This window comes from Melanotaenia boesemani, chromosome 8 (genome assembly GCF_017639745.1).
Source record: "Melanotaenia boesemani isolate fMelBoe1 chromosome 8, fMelBoe1.pri, whole genome shotgun sequence".
Taxonomy (NCBI): domain Eukaryota; kingdom Metazoa; phylum Chordata; class Actinopteri; order Atheriniformes; family Melanotaeniidae; genus Melanotaenia; species Melanotaenia boesemani.
Window position 1 is genome coordinate 17,315,131 of NC_055689.1, and position 22,296 is coordinate 17,337,426.

Consider the following 22,296-nt stretch of genomic DNA (forward strand, 5'->3'; position numbering starts at 1 on the left):
CAGGATAAGAGGCAGAAGTTAGAATAAGAAGATTAAAACAAAGAGAAATGGGAATTTTTTGTGCTTTAAGACAGACAGCATCATGTGTTATGTGGTGCAAAGCAGAAGTGAGTTCTAAAGGCCCAATCTAGAGTTTTTCTATGCTTATGGTGTATGTGAAATATAAGATCCAGAAATATTTAAAACAGGTTGACAGGCTGGTAAATGACTCTGATGCATAAACTTGTTATATGCTACTGCAAACAATAACCATGGTTTGTTGAGCCATCATTCATTTTCTGGGTCTGATCTTCCGAGTCATCTCTCATTTTCTGATCGCTTGTTGTTTTGGGAAACTGCTTGCGAACCAAATATGGTACCAACTCGCCACGGATCGATGAAATGGACCTATGGCACAAGAAGAAGAGGATTGAGAAAGTGCATTTAAGAGGTCACATATGGTACGGTACAGCTGATTAAGTCATTTCCTCGGCTGTGACTGAAAATGGACAGCTTCATGTAATGTGCACAGAGAGAAAATTCAGCTACTTTGGATTTGGGATTACATAACATACAGGCCATCACATCTGGGTTTTCTTTCTTTCTTTTATCTTGTTTTCTTTTTTAAATTAATTTTCAAAAATACTATCCACAAAGGAAAACTAAACAACACAAAAATATTTAAACACAAAACAAAACAAGAGCAAAACAATATCATAACAAGAAAGTACCAAGATCAGGACTTATAGACACAGATCAACACACAGTTTGACATGGATACTAGAAAAAGTAACACATTAGCATTCTGGTGATTATTATTATGAGATGGGATTTATACAGGATGTTAAACCGCTTCTGTTGATTAAATCTGCTATTTCAAATAGTATGTGAGCTAAACAAGAGAAATTAAGGCTCACATTTAATTTTTTTATATAAAATTGTACAGATCTCTTTGTTCACATTTTTCCAAAATGCCCAATCATCGAGCATATTAAATAAAAATATGTTCCTGCTTCCTTCTGAAATTTTGTAAATGAAAAGTTTTAGAGCTACATTTATTAAGAAACTGAGGTGTGCATTGTACCTATAAAGTATTCAAAACTGACCTTCCTTAAATTGATTAAATGTAAAGACTTTATTTGACATTTATTCTGACCTTCTTCCTCACTAGGTTGGATTGCGAGGTCTTTCTCCGATATACTGGTGATTTAAGTGATAATATATGAGTCCAGTGATAGAAGTTTTTGAAGAAATGGGGGAATTAACGTATTGCTAATTATGGCTGCAACTAATGATTATTCTGATGGTCGATTAGTCACTATTAAAACGACTTGTCGACCAATCGGATTATGTATCTCATGATTTTTATAAATGGCTCTTATTTCACTTTCAGCTTTGAAATTTTGCATTAGGTTGTTAAGTCTGACATGCCTCCTCTTTAAATGTTCGAGCATTGCAGACGTACTTCCGTGGTACACAAGGTCCACTTTACAAATCTCACATGTATTTAATTTATTTTGTAAGTTTAACGTGACGTTATCCCAGACCTTTAACGTTTTCCGCCGCCGTTTTCTTCCCCAGTCCGCCACCACATTTTTCCCCTGGCGGACTTCACTGCGCCTGTGCAACTCTCAGCAGAGATTAAAAAAGAAGACGATGTCTCACTCTGTATTTTTTTTCCCCCTCTTTGCGCATGTGCATTGTGCAACTCTCAGCAGAGATAGGATTAGAAGACGATGTTTCACTCGGTATTTTTTTTTTTTTGCCGACAATAGTCGACGGCAAAATTCGTTTTCGACTATTTTTATTGTCGACTATTGTTGACAACGTCGACTAATCGTTGCAGCCCTATTGCTAATATTTATAGTAGGGCTGCCAAAAATAATGCGTTAACAACGTTAATTAATTAATTGCATTAAAATTTTTAATGGAATTAACGCATGTGTGGCATGACAATCTCCATGCATCCGTCATCTCTCCTTTATGACGGCGGAATGTGGAGAGGCGTTGTAGGAGCCATTTTAAGTGCTTGTATATGTATTTTGTTTGAGCACTGGGTGGCAGCATTGTGTAGCCTATGTCACTGCTTATTTAAGTGGGAACCTTTCTGCAGGTGACAGGTGTTGCTGGTAGGAAGGTGAACACAGTTTTTGACAGTTCATTACTCATTCATTGGTTGTCCACTCAGTCCTTACACCTTAATGTTGGACAGAAGAATGAAACATGATGCTGTATGGATAGGTAATACTTGTGCATTGGGAAAGGTCGGTGAGCAATGCAATTTATGGATTTATTGAGCACTTTAAGTCCTAAAAGAACAAAATGCCAAAGATGGCTTGGACTTGGCTTTGTGCACGAATATGACAGCGACGACGACGCGTCAGGAAAAGTTTCCATTAGCAACACTTCAGCCGCTTTAAGCAATAGGCTTAGCACCTTTGCAGGCGTGGTGTAAAAGATCAGCCGGCTGGCTCTATTGAGCTTTGAGTATAAACAGCATTAATGGAGCAACCCATGGACATCGCCTCGGTGTGGAATTGGGGTGTATTAACACACACACTTTTCCCAGTGAGAGGGTTCCACACCCGCACTTTTCCCGCATTCATTTTTAAACTTATCCTGCGTTTTGCACCGTGTCTGCTCTTGAGGATCTCTGGTCATCTTCGTGTTTGTGCAGCAGCTGCTTCTGCCCTCTCCTCTCATGTTGCTCCGTGAATTACTACGGCTGTCGGTGATCAGCTGATCGACTTTTCTCTTTTGTTGCGTTTGTTCATCGTTCATCTGAGGAGGAGGAAACTAGCGGTTCATGGTTCACGCCATCACATATTCACCTCAAAGTATTGCTTTTGGCAGGATCTTCTCTAACAAAGTAGCTGACGAAAAAAATTAGCTGTGGAAAGGAGTTCAGCTATGCAGGGGTGGGTCTAGAAAATTCTGATGGGGGCCATTGGACATCTATGTTTACCCAAGAGAAGGTCAGTTAACAGTCAATATTTGTAAGCATTGGTTCTTTCTGTTGATACAATACAGTAAAAATGGGCAAATTTCAGGCATAGTAGCAAATGGTGATTAATCGTGATTAATTCATTTGAAAGCTGTGATTAATCTGATTCAAAATTTTAATCGTTTGACAGCCCTAATTTATAGTTAATAAAAAGTCCCCAAATCTGAGGTTTCCTCTTTATGCCATTCTTACAGATATAACTATTCACTTCAATTTAATTTTATTTATATAGCACATTAAAACAACTTCAGTTGACCAAAGTGCTTCACAATACCAATTGTAGTCAATAAATACATAAAACACAAATAAAATATAAATAAAATCATAATATCAAGCCAGGGTAAACTCCAATTTTTCTAGCATTTGAAGGCCAGACAGAAGAGGTAGGTTTCCAGTCTAGACTTAAACTGACCTACAGAATGAGATGACCTGACAGAGAGAGGGAGGTTGTTCCATAGTCCGGGCGCTGCCACGGAGAAGGCTCTATCACCTCTGGTTTTAGCCTGGCTTTAGGGACAACCAACAGGAACTGGTCAGCTGACCTCAAGGCTCTGGGCAAAGTGTAGGGCTACAACAACTCAATCAAATAAAATGTACCCGTGGATTGCTCTTTCAAAATCAGCCTGAGAAAAATAGGATTTGATTTTGGCAAGAGTCCTCAGCTGAAACAAGCTAGCCTTGATAACACTGCTAATGTGTTTGTCAAATTTAAATGAAGATTCTTCACAAGAGGACGGCAGTAGGAGGACAAAAGACCAATCACATGCCCGTACAGGAGATTACTCAGATTACCCTGTCTGAACATCAAAATCTCAGTTTTCTTTTTATTTAGGATCAAAAAGTCAGTACTCATCCATGCCTGTACGTTGGTTCAACAGTCCTGCTGTGTTTTAACAGCGGCCAGGCCACACCAGCAGTTATAGGCAGATAAACTAAAAGACAATTAGCCTCACGTTTTCACATCCTTTTCTGTAAATCAAGAGGTAACATCCTCATCTTTGTTTCCCCCTATCTGGACTGCACTGTGCTGTCCTCACTGGTCTACTCCACCACCTCACAGCCCCCTCCCCCCCCAACTTTCCTTCTCGTACTTTCTTTTAAAGTGAGATTAGGATTTCCATCTGAATGACAGGAGAAAAACAACAGTTACTCTGTCTATTCCTGTCCTTGAGCAAGAGACAGAGAAAGAACATTGAGGAGAGGCTAAGACGAGCGGTGAAAAGAAGGTCCAAGAAAGAAGCAGAAGAGAGAATCCATCAACAAACAAGAGCGATGATATATTGTAGCAGCAGAGGGTGAACTAGTAAAGCAATGATATAAGACTTATATCTACATCTACATCTCTTTAACTAAAACTGTCCACAAGGTGAGTGAAGGAGATTGGAGATTTTTGCTTTGATGTTATTGTGTAAAACTACTTTGATCAGGACACTCTCCATTATAAGGGGATAAATCTCTCTATAATCTGACTTATAGCCTGGCATCAAGTTTTTAAGGGAAAGTTTGAAGAAAAAATTAGAATACACACATCGGCAAGAACTCATCACCATTATGGTTTGAGAAGATGCGTTCCTCTAAAGCTTGCTAACACGATACCTAGATCTCCTCTTAAAAAAAAGCACTGTTTTCTGACAAAAGTGATGAAGGGGGAGTTGAGACAGCAGGTAACAAAAAGACATCTGGAGCCAAGGCATGGTCAAATTCATTCCAACAATAAAGATTGTGAAGCTGGAATATTAAAGTCTTGTTGATTCATTAATTTGAATCTGGTGTGTTGGAAAAGGAAAATATCTAAAACCTACAGGATAGTGTCGTTTGAGCACCAGAACTAGACATGCCCAGCATAGCCAATCCAAATTGTCTATCGAAAGGAATAAAAGGCAAGGCAGTTTATTTATATAGTGCATTTCATGTACAGGACAATTCAAAGTGCTTTACATAAAACATAAGATATTACAGAAAAAGCAGCAGCAGAAGACAGAGAAGAAGAAGCAAGCTGATTTAGCAATGTCATTTTAGACAATTTGGCAGTCAGTCCCCAGCTCACAATCAGTTAAAAAACCATGGCTGGTTTGGGGAAAAAAAAAAAACAAAAAAAAAACAAAACAACTAAGAACAACCAAGTTCACATGATTTGCTCCTATTGATACATGTTTGATTCTTTAGATTTATGAAGAAAAAATAAACTGAACAAGCCAAACTATTTTCCACTGAAAGAAAACAAAAGTAGTAAAATTAAATTACTGCGATGAACTACAAACACTGCATCACAAATGAAGGCTGATAATAAGAACGACACCACCGTATTGTTATAAATAGCAGCTATGATTCAGAATGAACTCACTGAAATCACACAGATTCTCCATATGTGGCACACAGACTTTAGGTGGCCTCAGAAGGCTTCATGACACACTGCTTCACTTCTGAGGCTAAAGGCCTAACAGCCTGTCTCAGTGGCACATAGTAAAACAAATTAACACCTCGCTAGAATACCCTACTAACTGAGCCTTTCAAAGCTTTACACACCATGTAACCATGCTTAACACTTGCTGCAGATTAAGCAACTGAAAGTTCAAGTCAATGTAACTGTGAGGGCACAGAAAAGCATGTTCGTGATTGTCTCTCAAGAAACAAGATATTCATTTTTTAATCACTTAAACAAATTAAGGACAATAATTCAACAAAGAAAAGGTATGTTTTTTTTTAAGATAAAAGAAACAAAATTAGAACTTACTTGTTTTCTGCTAGAAAGTCAACCACTGCCTTTTTCAGACAGTAGAGGTGAGCGTCTACGAGACCTGTTTTAATGTGCATCCTGGGATGTCTGCAGGTACAAAGAGAAAGAAACAATCAAAATTCTTTTGCAGCTTTACTTAACTATCATTTTACTGTAAGGAAAAAACAGCATTGAAACAAACATACTTCAATAGTACATTATGCATTTAATGTGGGCATACTTTTACAGGATCTTGCAACACTATAGACAAACACTTTAACCCTGGTTCAGGACCATTTGCTTTGATTCTGTTCACCACTCACTGATGATGAAAACTGAAAACCTATGAAATTCACAGGATTAAATAAATGTCAGATTAGTGACATCTGTCATTATTCAGATACTACTGTTGCCGCCCCACAGAGCTGCTGCCATGAGACACATTTATCCCCTTTTGGAGACACAGTGGCCCAATTCTGAATGTGACATTTATGAAACGAGAACCAAAGAAAGACATGTCATCCTTCAGGTTCCAACAAACAAATACATCCTCAGGCCTTCAAGTCCCTGACTATCCATCCACCCCTTCCTCTGCCCTTTCAATCATTACATAATAAAACTGTGTGTATCATTCCTAAAAGGACCATAACAGCTCTTACATGTTTTAGCCTCTTTACTACTAATGCCATACCACCACCCGCCCCCCAAACCCCTCATTACTGCTAAAAATTTCAAAGCAAGCTGAAGTGATTTAAAATTTCGTAAAAGCAGACCAAAGTCTGTGTCTCATTATCACAAAACAACAACGTGACTTTGAAAAACTCAGAAGCAGACATGATGCTCACTGTTCACAGTGCTGTTCAGATCTGATTTATTATTCCACACTCGAAGCAACAGTGACTAATGGTGGGTGAAACAATTTCCCTGAAGGCGGGTGTTGTTGGTGTGACCAAAGCATTCATGCTAACAAGAGGTTGACATGAAGCTGGCAGGTTTCATTCTAAGATGTGCCAAAGTCTAATAAGATGTAAGATACAAACTAGACAAAAATATTTCCTTATCCAGCACTTAACAGATTAACTCACCCTTATTATTTTACCTGCTACCTGGTATTGGTGTGTGGCACTGTTTAATCAACAAATAAAGTTTTCAGTAGCAGTAATATGAGCACCAGAAGCTGTGATATCAGCATTTTAAATAGCAGTGTTCACCCCTTAATTAGGAAAAAAGGAGAACCACGGCCATGTAAACACTGTAGATGCTAAGTATGATGGTAAGTTCCTTTTTGTGAATGAATGTTTTTAATTTTAAATATGTTGAATGAATACAACTCTCAATGCAATTCTCAGCTGTAGTTGTTTTCAAGCGTTCATGTTTTTTTGGGGTTTTTTTTTCTTCTTTTTTATTTGACCAAATTCACCAGTTTATAACTAGAGCGACTCGGAAGGATTTCTGCTTGGTCACACATATTTTACAACCAGATGCTGAAAGTCATAAATCAAAGTGTGTGCTCGTTTGTGTAAAGGTATTTCATTCAAAGTGTAAAAACACATGTTCGTACACACGTAGACATGCTCTGTGGGTGTTTGTCAAATGTATTTATTCCAACAATATTTCCCAGGTGTACGTCTTTGTGAGTGTAGAATGGGCATAAAGTGAAATTTATGGGAACACCCAGCATGTGACATCACTGTTTGGCACCTGCAGGGAGGCGGGAGACTGAAACCTGGAGAACTTGGATATGGCTTTGTGTCTGTATGTGCAGACATCTATACAGAATGCATTCCAGTTAAAGGCAGATAAAAATTCACTGCACTAGATTCAGCTGCAGTGAGGTTTCAGAATCAAGCAGCAGAATGGTCAACCTGTGTCACACGCTCAAAGGCAACAGAGTGCATTCATTTTTATGCCAACTGCTGCTTCATTACATGTAGAAAATGGTTGAAAAAAACCAGAGAAATTACTGTTGAACAAACTAATTTAACTTCCTTTCTCAAAAAAACTTAGAATCAAATATTTGAACAAATGTCTTGATATGATTAAGCAATGTAATGGAAACCATTAATTGGATCTAATTTAATTTCATTTACACATTTTTTGCTCAAACCAACCACAGTAAACTTCCTAAACTTTCCAAACAAGGGTAAACATTTAAATTTTCTCAACAACATCTTCATGCATTTCCTGGTTTCTGTAAGCACTACAGAGCTCTGTTTAAGTAGGAATTTAGAGCCTTTAGAGGCAAGGGTGACTCAACCCTTGGATTAATGACTCACTGTTTAAGTACCACTAAAGTCTTCTCATCTCTTCTCATTCTCATCTCTTACTCTTAGGCTATCTCCACATGGCACCGAAGCCGGTTCAGGTGTGAAAACGGTGGCAAAAACTAGTAGAAAGGCTTCAACATCCCCACGACACCGCTAGTACATACTACAGGCTTTGGGAGATGCTAAAGAGTAATACTCCAAAGCTAGAGCAAAACAACGCAGGCGCAGATGAAGGCTCACTGCGTGTTGCAGGAAGGTCACATGGGAAGCATAGAAGAAAAGATAGCTGAGGATTCACTGCGAAGTAAAAGAGAAACAATACTTTGGACTAATAAAGAAGATGAGCTTCTTCTACAAAAATGCTTGACTATAAAGCATAAAAAACTCGAGGAAGGTTGGACTGGGAATCGGCGCGTTTTCATCACATTGACGTCATATCCTGGAGTTGTTCGGCTTCGCTGTACGCACAGTACCGCAGACGGTAGAGGACTCAAACCTATCCACTTTGGTACCTGGCTTCAGACATGGTCGGTTTCATGAAGGCTAATCCCTGGCTTCGTGGGGATGAAAGGGTGGTTTACTAAAATACTTTAGCGGTTTTGCTGCAATCTGACGTCGTGGGGACGGCCCCTTAAACACACACACAGTATAGTGTTTTATTTAGTTACAACTGAAACCCCACAGCGGATAATGAATAAGACACAGCAGAATGATTGTTCATACCCTCATTAGTCAAGTTTTCACTGCAGAGCCAACAGGTCTAATGTGCTTTTTACAGTATTATACTGTAATTTCTAAAGATAATTCTATCACCCTCTTTATGTGACATTAGTTGTATACTTTCCTTTTAGCTGACTTGCAAGCAGCTACTGAACATGTGTTTTAGGCCTGTATTATACATGATCCAGACAGTGCAATCAGGCTACACAGCCCTTCAAACTTAGCAACATTTACACCGTGAGACCTGTTTAATTTATAAAACGAGAAAAAATAACCAAATTTTTTTCATTCCAAAAACAGAATAAAAACATTCTCCCTCCTTTGTTTACAATTAGTCAGCCTTATGGGAAGTAACACACTGGATAACAGGGGTAATGGACACTAGACATGTTTATATAGACACGAGTATTAGGATTTTAAGTCTGATAAATGGAAATGGTAAATGGACTTGTACTTATATTGCACTTTTCCAGTCAGTTTGACCACTCAAAGTAATTTACACTACTTATCACATTCACCCATTCACACCCCAATAGGCACATCGGGAGGCAACGTGGTTAAGTGTCTTGCCCAAGGACACTTTGGCATGTAGTCAGTGGAAGCCTGGAATCGATCCGCCTACCTTCCGGTTGAAAGACGACCGCTCTTCCTCCTGAGCAACAGGATGGGCATAAAAATGCTTCATGTAAACATACCGACTGGAAGATTCTGATTCGATCAGACTGTTCTGATCAAAATTTAATTTTCATCAACACAGGTAGGTTATGCCGATTTATTGCTCGGACTGGTGTGTGAAAACGTATATTCCAAAATTTGTGTAGATACTGTACTTACGGTGCATGATCACCATTATAGTTATTAATCTATTCAAAAACTAATATGTTCCACAAAAAAAAAAAAAAAAATTTATGGTCTAAAGTTGGGTTGGCACTGACATTTCACCTTTTCCCCATTTGGGGTTAGGGAATGGTATATTACCCACCAGCAGGATACACTGGCTCCCTGTTTAGTCTAATTGTTTATACCATCTTCTAAATATTTTTAATATAAATTATTATACTTTCTAATATGACACAATATGACGTAAATGTTAGAATGAGACAGCATTACTCATGTAGAGGAGGCTAAATTATACAAGACCACATTCAAGTGGAAGTATCAAAATGGTAACAAGCTACTGTCTTAGGACTTTCCACAGTATTACATAAAACTACTACTTGCTGGCCAAAGTTTGTGGCCAGTGAGTGGCTCAGACCTAGCTTTGGGCCTCCAGCTGGCGAATAAACAAATTCCTGGCTGAGAGCTTAGCTTTGACATACTGACTCATTTTGGCTGCTAACTCAGACAACTCCTAAAAGCCAGTTTCTGAAGTTGAGGATCGGACAGCCAGGGTCCCCACCTTTGGCCACCACTCAATTCACAAGGCACCTGACTTCAAGTACTCTCCCTGTAGGGAGTGAGCCCACATGGCTGGAGCAACCTGAGCCTTCTGCTATCAGGTACTTACTGGTGAGTGTCCCTTCCACACCTAAGTCCAGGAGGATGACCTGGTTTCCCTATTACAGGCAAGATCACGGATGGATTACTAAGTCTGTTCATCAAAGTCTTCTGTCTTAATCCTACCCCTCCAGTAAGGCCAATTTGCCCCGGGAGACCTTGCCAGGGGCTAATGCCCCAGACAACACTGCCCTCAGGTTCTTGGTGGATTTTCAAACCTCTCTACCTCAGTAAGGTGGCGATTCACAGAGGAGCATTTTGGGGCCTTGTTCATGAGTGAGGGAAGAATGATCGTGACTATAAGAGGATGAAATGAGTTTCCTCTGCAGGGTGGTTGGGCTCTCCCTTAGAGATATGTTGGGAAGCTTGGTCATCTGGGATCCAACTTCTCATAAGCAAAAGAAAACAGATGCACAGGCAGACTCTATAAGCTTACAAATGTCTGGCAAATTGTCAGCATGAAGGTTGGTTTTATTCATTTGGCTGCTAGTTTGGCCAGCTAACAATTTCTTAGCCAATCGCGCAGAAGACCTAGCCAAGTGCTAGCTTGTTAGTTTCTTGTGATATCTCTCCTACCATGCTAGCTACCCATTTAATCAGTTACTTATGGAGAATGCAAATGAACTGTATGAAAATATGTCATTCAATGAATTGTTCTAATATGCAGTGTAACATTAAGTTACTTTAAAAACTCAAGAGCAGAATTATCCAGCATCCCTGTTTTTATTTCCACCCACAGTTTCACATCATCCTACATGGCATTAAAAATTGCTGGCCGCAAAAGTTTTTATTAGGGTTTTTTTTTTTTTTTTTTCTGTCATACTTTACTATAGACTTTGGCCCAATCCCATTTTTCTTTGTATGACAATAGGTTTCACTATGGAGTATCTCGACTGAACGCTCTTGCGGAGGGATCTCTCTCGTGTCATATTTGACATCAGCATGTTGCAGCACGAGACCGTGGTGAACCACCTGTGCGAGCCGGTATGCCGCATGTGTTTACAGGGCTTGCCAACTCTCACGCATCAGCCGTGAGACTCACGCATTTGAGTGGCTTCTCACGTTCTCACGCTTTGATTTCTCACGTTGGAATACACATCTTGAGCAATGCCAGCTAACGGAGAGGTTCAAGAGGATTCTCAGTGGGTCGAGTTACTTTTGGGCCGATGAGGGGAGATATTTCGACTTCACAAACAGCAATGATGTAGAAGTGTGTATATATATATATATATATATATATATATATATTTATATATTAATTACAACTGACAGTTTTGCCGGTTTCTGAAAGCCAATTTTGTTTATAGAACAGAGACTTTAGTATCTATCAGACTTATTGTCTTTGGCTGTGTTTGGCTTTCATTCATTGTTAATGAGACTGAGAGTCCATTCTATTGTTTCTGTTTTGTTATTTAATATTTCTTCCAGTTCCAGTGTAAAATGTTCTTTAGTGACTACTGATGACGTATGTGATTGTTGAACGGGTGGCCCAATTCGCTAGCAAACAGTCTCATGTCAATCAGATCCATGTCACTATCACGTGAAGCAGAAGAATGAAAGAGAATTCATAGACCTCTTAATAAATAACACAGATATCGGATCGGTACTGGTTATCAGCAGATACCTAAACCCCAGGTAGCGGAATAGGTATTGGACATTAAAAAATGGCATCGGAACATCCCAGTTAAAACAGTGAAATCTCCCCTCGCACTTTAATTTCTCATTTGCTTTTTATTTCTACCCCTTGTTAACCCTTTTTACTGAATCTCATGTTAATTATTCTTGTATATATTTATTCCTGTGATCTCGCTTATAATATTTTTATATAATGTAGCTTCACTTTTACTCTCTTTAAACTTAAAGTCATTAAAAAAAATACTACAAAAGTTTCTGACCTTAAAACTCTGCCTTGTCTTAAAGGCACATTAACATTTATTATGTACATTCCGAGGAGTTTCAGTGCCTTCAGCATTTCATGACTTAGAAATTTCCCAACTTCATGTTCCAACATAAAGTGACACGTGACAGCTGCATTTTGCTTTTCAGTACCGCATCACCTGCCAGCAACTAGAAATGAACACAATGGCCATTTTGGATGAAGACCATGGCTGATTCAGCAAAGAAACCCAAGACGACATTATCGAAGGAAGTGAGGAAAAGAAAGAGAGAAAGCAAAAGACCAAGATATTTGACAAGAATCAACATCCGACTGGCTTTAATTCACTGGAAATTCAGAAAAAAAGATGACAGGGCAAGATGCAAGATAAATACCAATTTAATCATTATTAGGGGGCACCAAAGTGAGAAAATCTGCCAAAGTTTAGTAGTGCAGCTTTAAAACAGTTGTCAGAATGGTTTGTTCATTTTCTGCCAACCATCAGACAAATGTTGAAGTTGAGAAAATACTGAAGAGAGACAAAAACAAAAAGGAAAAAATGACAAGACAGGCAGAGGCATAAGATGACCTGCTAACTTTGCCTTGATAATATCAGCACCTGACAGTGATGGTTCTTTTAAAAGTTGGTACATCTTATGACAGTGCTGCATAATCACAACAATTTCCAAAATTAACCAAAGTAAAGATACAGTATATTACTCAAAAATCTGATCCAATCTTCCTCAGCTGCTATGCAAAAGCTGCTTTATCTATATTTTTAATAGCAAAACCTCTAACAGAACTAGTTTAAATAGTAATATCGCACCAGAGTTCATCCTGGATAATTTAGATTTTTTTAATCAACATATTTTTACAAAGTTAATCCTGTCTCCAGGCCTGCCTCCAAGATGTTGTGACAGGTGGAGATGTAATGTACCAGGCGAAGCTCTGCTGGAGTCCCTTCACACCGTTTAAGCAATTTCCAGGTCAAACAAACTCACATGTGCAGGCTGTTTAGAGCTAACACACCTCAACCATGTGGAAACCATGGAAAGAAAAAATCACTGCACATGGGCTGATGTACAAAGATGGAAGTATTAAAGAACAGATGGTTAGTGTGAAAGGATGTATAGAACAGGGATGGCTAAAATAATGAATGAAAGAGGAAAATTGGACAAAAAGAACTGTATGAAAGTACAGAAGCAGGCAATTTGGGAGTTGCCAAATAATGGCGTTGTAAAGAAAAAAATAACTTGGACAAAAGACAAATAAACTTTGGTATTTTCACAACTGAGCTGCTGATCGACAGACCCAGAAGTTGAAGAAATACTTAACAGTTAAAATGTCAGAAATCGGTGTGTAAAAATGTTTCACGCATTAGACTGCATGCATATTTTAAATGCAGAAAGTGCATCCCAAAGGAAGGAACCTATGGTTTGTGAATGAGTTGTGAATACTGGCTGGACAGCACTGATGTTTAAAACAGTCAGATCTTGTAAAAGTACCTCCTGGTGGGTTATATGGAGAACCAGAACTCAGGGATTTCTTCTGTTACTACTTCAGACAGTAAATACTGTATGTTAAGAGAATTTTACATCTGCCTTGGATGATTGCGTGACATGTGAGTGTATCAATGGTCAGAAGTGACTTGAAGATGGTAAGCCTTTCACTGTCAGCCATAAATGTTTATCTATGGGATCAATTTGATTCCATACCACTCTGACAGTGTGTGATTGTTTTCTCTCCACTGAGGTCTTCCTTGTATATATATGTATATATATAGATATAGATGTATGTGTATATGTATGTATATATATATATGTATGTATATATATATATATATATATATATATATATATATATATATATATATACACTCCTGAACATCTTAACACTGGGTAAAAGAGTACGAGTATTTACATTTTGCAACGGTGGATCGTAACCAGATTGTAAATAGAGCTTCAACATGCAAAAAGAAAAACAGGAGCAACAGTCACAATGTTAGGAGTAAAGGGAGCTGATCAAATGTTAAAGACTGTTGCCCAAAAAAAAAAAAAAAAAAAACCCAAAACAGAACTGAAAGTGTCAAAAGGAGTCAGCAGTGAGTAGCTCCACCTTTTTTTGTTGATGACTCCAAATATTTATTTAGGCATGTTCCATGTGGTGAAGATGGCATCACAAAGGGCATCCACTGTCTAGAACTGACATTCATTTTTTTCCTAAACTTCCCTTGCCGTCCATCCCTACACATTCTCAATGGGATTCAGGGGAACATTCAGGATGGTCCAAAAGAGTGACACTACTCTACTGGAAGAAGTCCTTAGGGAGACGAGCATTGTCCACTGCATTAACAAAAGTTCTGTTTGTGTGAGGAGTCTGCAGCAGAGCGCTGCAATGCCTGCTGCGCTTGATTTGCAACTCAAAACAGCACAAGAGGAAACTGTGAAGGACAAAAATAATCAAATCCTTTCATTTTTATGATCGTTGAAAACCCAGATCATAATTGCGATTAAAATCCGATTAATCGCCCTGCCCTAATATTTACATATATATATATATATATATATATATATATATATATATATATATATATATATATATATATATATATATATATATACACACACACACACAAACACAGGTATGGATATGCACGTGTGTATAAGTGCGTGTAGCTCAAGAGAAGCATGTGAGCAGCTGCTCAGGCCCCCATCTTGTTGGCCAGAATTTACAGTGGCTTTGGCTCCATGAAGTATTTACGAGCTCCCAAAACACCCTCTCTCACACATACATGCATTTTAGGACTGAGAAACAAAACCCACTTAGAGTATTCTTCCTGTTACAAAAAAAGTCATGCACATCCAGTACAGAACCTCAAAACATACTCTTGTTGATTAGAAACTTAACAACTGCTCTTCTGAAGCCAGAAAACAATTTATTTAACTTAAACCAAACTTTTGACACCGATCCAAGCTCAGTGGAATAACAACCTAAAATAGGCCACCTAATAAGCAGGAAAAACAACTGACAGGATTAATAATAAATTGTTTTAACTAAAAGGTTATGTAGCATGTCATTGTCATTTCTTTGACTTACTTCTTCATGATGGACTTCCTAACTGAGAGTCCATCCTCCAGATCTGCCTCACTAGCCATGAAGAGCAGCCTCTTCCCTGAATGATCCACACCAACAAAATCCCTCTGTTCAGCTGCAAGAAATCCATTATATCAATCAATCATTGTTGTATGCTGCAACATTGGTGTTTTCACTCAAATGTAGTTACACAGAAATATGTACAGCATGGAAATGACAGTACATAAGTATTAACAATGAACCATATCAGATGCATTGTAGTTTTATTTGCTTGAATGACAAATTTTTGGGTTACCTGTCTTTTTCTTGCCCTTTTGGCCTGGGACTGTCTCTGTGAATTCATGAGCTTTGCTCATAAGCATGGCCAGCGTTGCATTGTGGGCTCGGAATAGATCAACCACCTCATGAAGTGCCACGTCTGTTATCAGGTCGCAACTCACTACCAGGACGTCGGTCTGCAGAAAAACGTTGCAGAGAAAGAAACAGTCAGGTTAGTCCATTAACGGCACAGTATCATTTTAAGATGTAACAAAATGTCTGCATCACACTGCATGTAACGTGGTTTTAATGGGACTTGTGCTTGTTTCACCAAGTACAGAGATTTTGGAATTTTAAAAGAGATTTCTGGCTTGTCCTTACAAAACCACAAAAGAGTGCATGAAATACAATTTAGAGGGAGAGTTGTGGTTATAAAGACAGGTTTGCTGAGTTGACAGACTACACAGGAATATACGAGACAGCAATGCCCTATAAACATGTCCTGTACAAGACATGATGACAGAGTTATATTAAATTCTGAACTTCTTTTGTAAACAAAGAAAAATTAAAATGATAAAAATGAGACATTCCTGCTCAATGCTTTAGGCTATGTGTTTAAATGGTTTAAACTCTCATCACAGCACCTTTTACCACTTTCTGTTTATCCAGATGTCAGGATTTTTCTGTTAATGCAATAATGTTATCTGATCATGTGTGTTTCTCATAAAATATTTAATATGAATCACCTTGTCATACTTTAGCTATAATGTTGGGGTAAACTAATATGAAATTAGTGTATAAAATATGCAACAGTACGGAAGAGTATCAGGGCCACTGAAGAAAAAAAATAGAATTCTGAGAAAAAAGTCAGAATTCTGACTTTAATGTCAAAATTCTGACTTTAATCCTCCAACAAGGATATCTGGTCTTCTGAGATGCCTCTGTCTTGAAGAAAATCATTAATATTCAACTTTGTCATTTCTCTCCTGCTCTCCCACGATGACACAGACACCACTGGGGGTTCCTTGTTAGCAGCAGTCCTGGGAAAAAGTCAATTCTGACATTAAAGTCAGAATTCTGACTTTTTTCTCAGAATTCTATTTTTTTTTCTTCAGTGGCCCTAATACTCTTCCGTACAACAGACTTGCTGCCAAAATATTTTTTATCTCTTAGAAAAATGGGTCAAGACCATTAATTCTGGCTGCCATTGGTCACAAGAATGCTTGCACGTGTAGTGTGGTTGTGTCATTGTATCATCGTCATTGCTGGCAGAGGCAAAAAGATAAAAAAAAAAAAATGAAATCAAAACTTTCAGCACCTCCACCTGTATACTGAACCATGAACGGCGGGATGTGATCGTTTTCATATAAAAGGATCCAAAAGCACTGCTGTTTTAACATCCCTCACAAAAAAAAAAAAAAAAGAAAAAAGTTATAAATAAAGCAAGAATCTTGTTGGATTTCCAAATGTGAATAAAATTTTGCCTTATATTCAAAGAGAGGAAAATGCTCTGGTGCCACATCTCACTCCACCCCCACTTGGAAGGAAGAAACATCAGTCATTTTAACTAAGCTCCTTGAATGTTTCATGTCTGCATGTGTGTGCGTTTGCATGAGGGCGCTCCCCCATTTGTGTGTCTGTGGTATCCATCTGTCCGTTTAATGATGAAGGCTGTCAGCATAGAAACTAATCCCACCATTAGCGCCAGCAGCCTTAATGACAGAGACATTGCTACTCTGTCTAAAACAGGATGGACAGAATGAAAGAGAAGAGACCACAGTCAAGTACTTGAGCAGAGAGTCTACAGCTGCTCCAGAATGAGAAGACATGAGTGCAAATTTATCTGTCAAAGTCAAGAACGTCTTGCAAGTTTGGCCAAAGTTTGACTGTCTGTAGCTGTAAATTTACATATGATCCCTTACAAAACACAAAAGTGTTTGAAAACATATACTTCTTGCGAATATGCAGTGCATCATATGTGGCTTAAGTGTTGTACAGTGCAGTATGGGCAAAAGGTTTTAAATTTTACAGTGCAGGAAACAGGTGATGTTTTCTCCAGTTTTATGTACCAACAATGAATTGACTACAATCACACTGCAGATGGTTTGCTATATGTGCAAAGAATTCAAGACACATTTGTTTTAGAATTTCACTAAACACTAATCAGATTTAAGCATAATCCAAAACCTTTAATGAACATTTACATGAGGCAGAGTGGTATCAGTGGACTGAAGGGTCATCTAGCTGACCCAGATTTAACTTCAGTCCTTCTAGTCTGGTCCTGGCGACAGGAAGCTGCCACAGCAAAACTGATGGTGTCTGCAGGACATCTACCAACACTGAAACTCAGATCTTTCCACTTTCTTTTACCTCTATCACATCCTGACAAACCCGCGCACATGTTCAGAAACAGATCACACAAGACACACACACAGACACCCACACACGAATGGACAAAAACATGCTTACATTTAGCCCACACACAGACACACACACACACTAAGAGGCGACAGCAGAGTGGAGTCAGCTGGAGAGACACTTTGGCCTTTCAACAGCTAGGATCACTGGACAGGTCAGGACCACACACACTGATGCTCACAGAAATCACACACGCAGACACACAGTGGTCCCGGTGGAAGCCGACTTCAGTCCAAAACTACTGCTTATGCAATTGTTGCCAACTTAGGAGGTTAAGATTTTTGTTTTCCTGCTTTAGTTTTACTTACAATAAACATGTCTCTCTGATTAGATGCATTAGTCAGTGTATGCCTGCTATTTACTACCACATACAGGATTTAAACTGTGTATAAAAAAATACTTCATACGTACCAAGAATTTCCAAACTAGAGGACGATCACTTGGTTCTTACATAAAATAAGAAAAGACACAAATCCATAACACCAGAACTAACTAGTTTTCTATTCGCAAGTTATTTGTACAGCTATATGTTCAATGTTTACTTCTAAAGTAATATTTTTCTACTGATCAACTATTTTTTTTTACTGTTTTAGGTCTATGCTCTTGAAAATCTGGATAACATATGCATAGTTGATACTGATTCATTACTGTGAAGTGGCAATCAACAAACAGTTATGTTTTCTTTTGAGTTTTGTCTGCAGCTTGGTTTTTCACCATTTATTAACCAATGTTTTTGAAATGTAGGAGGAAGCCGGCGTATCCAGAGTGAATGCGTAGGGGGGAGAAAATGCAAAGTCTACATAAAAAGGTCCCTGTTGAGGATCAAATCAGGATCCTTCTTGCTGTTAGACAACCATGCCAAGCACTAGCAAGAATGCAGCCCATTAGCTTTTTGTCTTGAATGTAAAATAAGCAACTACTCATATAAGTCACGTACAATGTCTTGACTTGAATGTCACATGTGGTAGGATGAACACAAAAAACTTGTCTATTTTCTTTAAGACCTCCAGAGTTGAATTGTGGCTTAAGCTCATTAAAAGAGGTACAGTGGAAAAAAAAAAAAAAAAAAAAAAAAAAAAAAAAAAAAAAACTATGAATTTTGTATGTTTGCTGTTTTGAAAAGCCCTAGCTCCATCTCTCCATCTTCACCTTTTCTTTTAAGAATTACGAGCTGACAAACATGCAGGACCAAAGGTGAACCTCTGAACTCCAATGCCAGATGATTAAGCCTAAATGATAATGAAAATGTCAAGGAGGCTTTGAGCTTACAAAGCAAAAAAAGTGAATGTAAGGTACTTCATTCACTCCTCTGGCTTATTGTGAAAGATCCAAGCATTCATCAGCACAACCATCCACCTTTGTGTAACTTTTAGTGTTTGAAAAGTGAACAAAATAAAATATGCTGCTTGTAATCTCTCCTTTCAGAAATCAAGAGGAATGAGCCACACTGCTCGCTCAGTCTACACTGATTCCTGTAAGTATTTTGTTTGATAGCTTACACCAAATCCCCTCATGGGATGGTGCTTGCATAAAGACACGAATAGGTGTGTCGGTGCGTCTCTACTGTGCTGATGCACCGGCTTGACAGATGGAATGATCTCTGTACTGGGATTTGGCAGGCCGCGGGTACGGTCCTTCACTCATCACCTTGCAGTGTGTGAGTGTGTGTAACTCAATGCCTCTAATCTAGCGAGCTGCTCGACGGATTAACGGACGGATTCTCAACAGGAGCATGCAGGAGCTAGTCCTGTTGAAGTGTGTGAATGTGTGGAAACACCGATATAACAAGCATCTATCAAGTAACTCTTTAGCAATAATAACAAGGATCTGTAAAGACATATTCAAAAGCCAGAGGAAAAATATTTCTATTGTATAATGTGTATGGCTATCTGTTGACAAAAATACAATAAAATATTCATTGCCATTTTTTATTAGTATAAAATTAGTTAACTTATCATAGCTTACCAATTAAACTAAATTGAAATCTAATCTTTAAAACAAGTAATGTCACCAGCAGCAATTATTACATAACTGTGTTATCACAATTACTTAGGCAGAATTTGATCATTTTGCATAAATGTTAAAACCATTAGATAAAATAACAGAACCATTACAATGTTGCTTTGCACCACTGCACCAACTTCATTTAAAAAAACAATCTGCTGGCATGAATCATGTGAAAAACTCTAAAAATCTTTGACAAAATAGCCCCATGCCAATACTACCGCCATTATTTGGTTTTAGACCAAGTGAAGGAGATGAGCTGAATAATTTGGATGACTCAAATTTTCAGAAATACAGCAAAAATTAAGCAAAGAGGCCAATTCTAGTGATCAAAATCTGATTTGATAATAGACTGGGTGATAATTAATCATCAACTAAAATGTCATGATTGTGACAGTTCTATTCAAAATGCAACTGAAAATCAAGAACCACTAAAATTAAGTCTGTGTTCAACATTGCTGTCACCCAGTTTAGCAGTATAAATGAATATGTCTCATGACTATCAAAAAGACGTGAAAGACCTGACCTTACCAGAGCAAAAAAAAAACAAAAAACAAAAACAACTTATTTTGTTCAAAGGCACCCTCTGATTTTTCTGGTAAATGTGTCAGTCACAAACTGACCTTGTTCAAAATGAATGGTAAAATAACTATACTAAAACAATTACCACCATTGTAACATGTTTAAAAAATGTTTCTACTCCACAGTAAAACAATAATATATTTACTTCATCAATATGGTGAATTTTACATACAAGACTTAAAAAGTCACTGTAACAGTCAATGACAGGAGATAATTACAACTTAAAAAATTTGTATTTCCAACTTTCCACTTATATCAAGTTCCTGAACAAGACCAACTGTTTTTGTAACACATCCCTAGTTCTATAAAACGCAATACCTCATGTTGGGATGGTCACAGGCGGCCAGTCAGAACCATGGCATATACAGAGGGACACCATATATCCAAACATACCCAAACACAAATGTTGCACAGATGTGCATGACTATTGCATGAGAATAAATGGTGCACTGGGTACACTGGCAGCACAGGGAGTTTGAGTCTTAACTATGACCTCATCTGTTTAAAGTGAATCGGATGAGGGGAGGGATGGAGGGATCAGCGTGCAGGATGCAGGAGGGGAGAAGGGGGTGGTCTGGAAATTAGAGTTGGGGGTCATGGATACCAAGAAAGCATGTGTACATGTGCATGTCTGTAAATGTTTGTGTGTGTTTTAAAAAGGTGAAATGAGGCACTTTTGCAACCTTCCAGGGCAGGGAAAATTATGGATCATCAAGCAGAACACACTCCCACTTAAATTACTCCTGGCCCTTACGAAACACTGACTGACAGAGCAGTGCTGACTGGTATCAGTGGCTGTATCAAGAATACAGCTACCGATGGCTTTCCCCTCTAATTAAACTGTTCATTTATAACTTTCTTTCTACCACGTTTTCTCAACCACTTAAGATTGTTAAAAAAAATGGTTACAAACACTATAACACATCAGTGTTTTTGTTAAATGGGCCCTATCCTATTAAGTCCATCAGGTTTCTGTTAGAGAAAAGGCTTATAAAATAAAAGACTATTAAATCATTAACTGTAGTTAATAATTTATCACTTTAATAATCTGTTTTAGTTTTGTAACACACATACACTTAATGTAGGTTGGTGGTGGATCTGTCCATATATTTTTGTGCCAACTTTATGCTGCAAAACAAACCCATAACCTCTTGCAAATTACTGAACACTCCCTTTTCATTTAATATTAAACCAAAATGCGCAGTGCGGTGGTGTTTCGCTCTTCACCCAAATCCATAAGGTTAATTTTAGTGGAAGCAAAATGTCAAAATGCAGTACTTTACATTTCAGAGGTTAATGTCTTGACTTAACCCACTGGTACCCAAGTCCAGTCCTCAAGAGCTAATATCCTGTTACTTTTAGATGCATCCCTTCTTCAACACACCTGAATCAAATGGTTGCATTCCCTCATCAGCATGTCATTCAGTTCTGCAGAGGCCTGGTAATGAGACATTCATTTGATTCAGGTGCGTACAAGAAGGGATGGATCTAGAAATTGCAGGACAGTAGCTCTTGAGGACTGGACTTGGACCCCAAGAAGAACAATAGAGATCCAAATAAAAACAGAAACACTGGACTTAACCCGTTAATAGCGCTACTTCTTTATCTCTCCACTCGTGCAATGAAACCATAGCAGGAAAACAGGGTGCAGGACGATGTCAGTTATAAAAGCAACAGTAAAACTTCAAAATTTGGAAAGTGGCACTAAAATTGTGAAGGTCAGCGCCTGTAATTTTCTTATAAACTTTGAGAATTGGGCATTCTCATTCATTTTGGGTAAGCCATCACATTTGATACATGCAGTCTGTTAAATGTTAATACCTTCAGGTCTGCAGATGGCCAAATAATTAAACAGATGTTAAACCAATGGGTGATGGTGTGT

General features: G+C 38.2%; 1 protein-coding gene across 2 annotated transcripts in view; it reads right to left on the reverse strand.

Annotated features, from left to right (window-relative positions):
- eif2b3 (eukaryotic translation initiation factor 2B, subunit 3 gamma) overlaps nt 1-22,296 on the reverse strand; it is a 34,705-nt gene that overhangs the window by 7,695 nt on the left and 4,714 nt on the right. For both annotated transcript variants that reach the window (XM_041992962.1, XM_041992963.1), the window contains exons 4-7: nt 15,448-15,607; nt 15,156-15,267; nt 5,718-5,807; nt 251-387 (exon numbers count right to left, since the gene is read on the reverse strand). In XM_041992962.1, the coding sequence (XP_041848896.1) occupies nt 251-387; nt 5,718-5,807; nt 15,156-15,267; nt 15,448-15,607 (499 nt within the window). The remainder of the gene's footprint in view (nt 1-250; nt 388-5,717; nt 5,808-15,155; nt 15,268-15,447; nt 15,608-22,296) is intronic.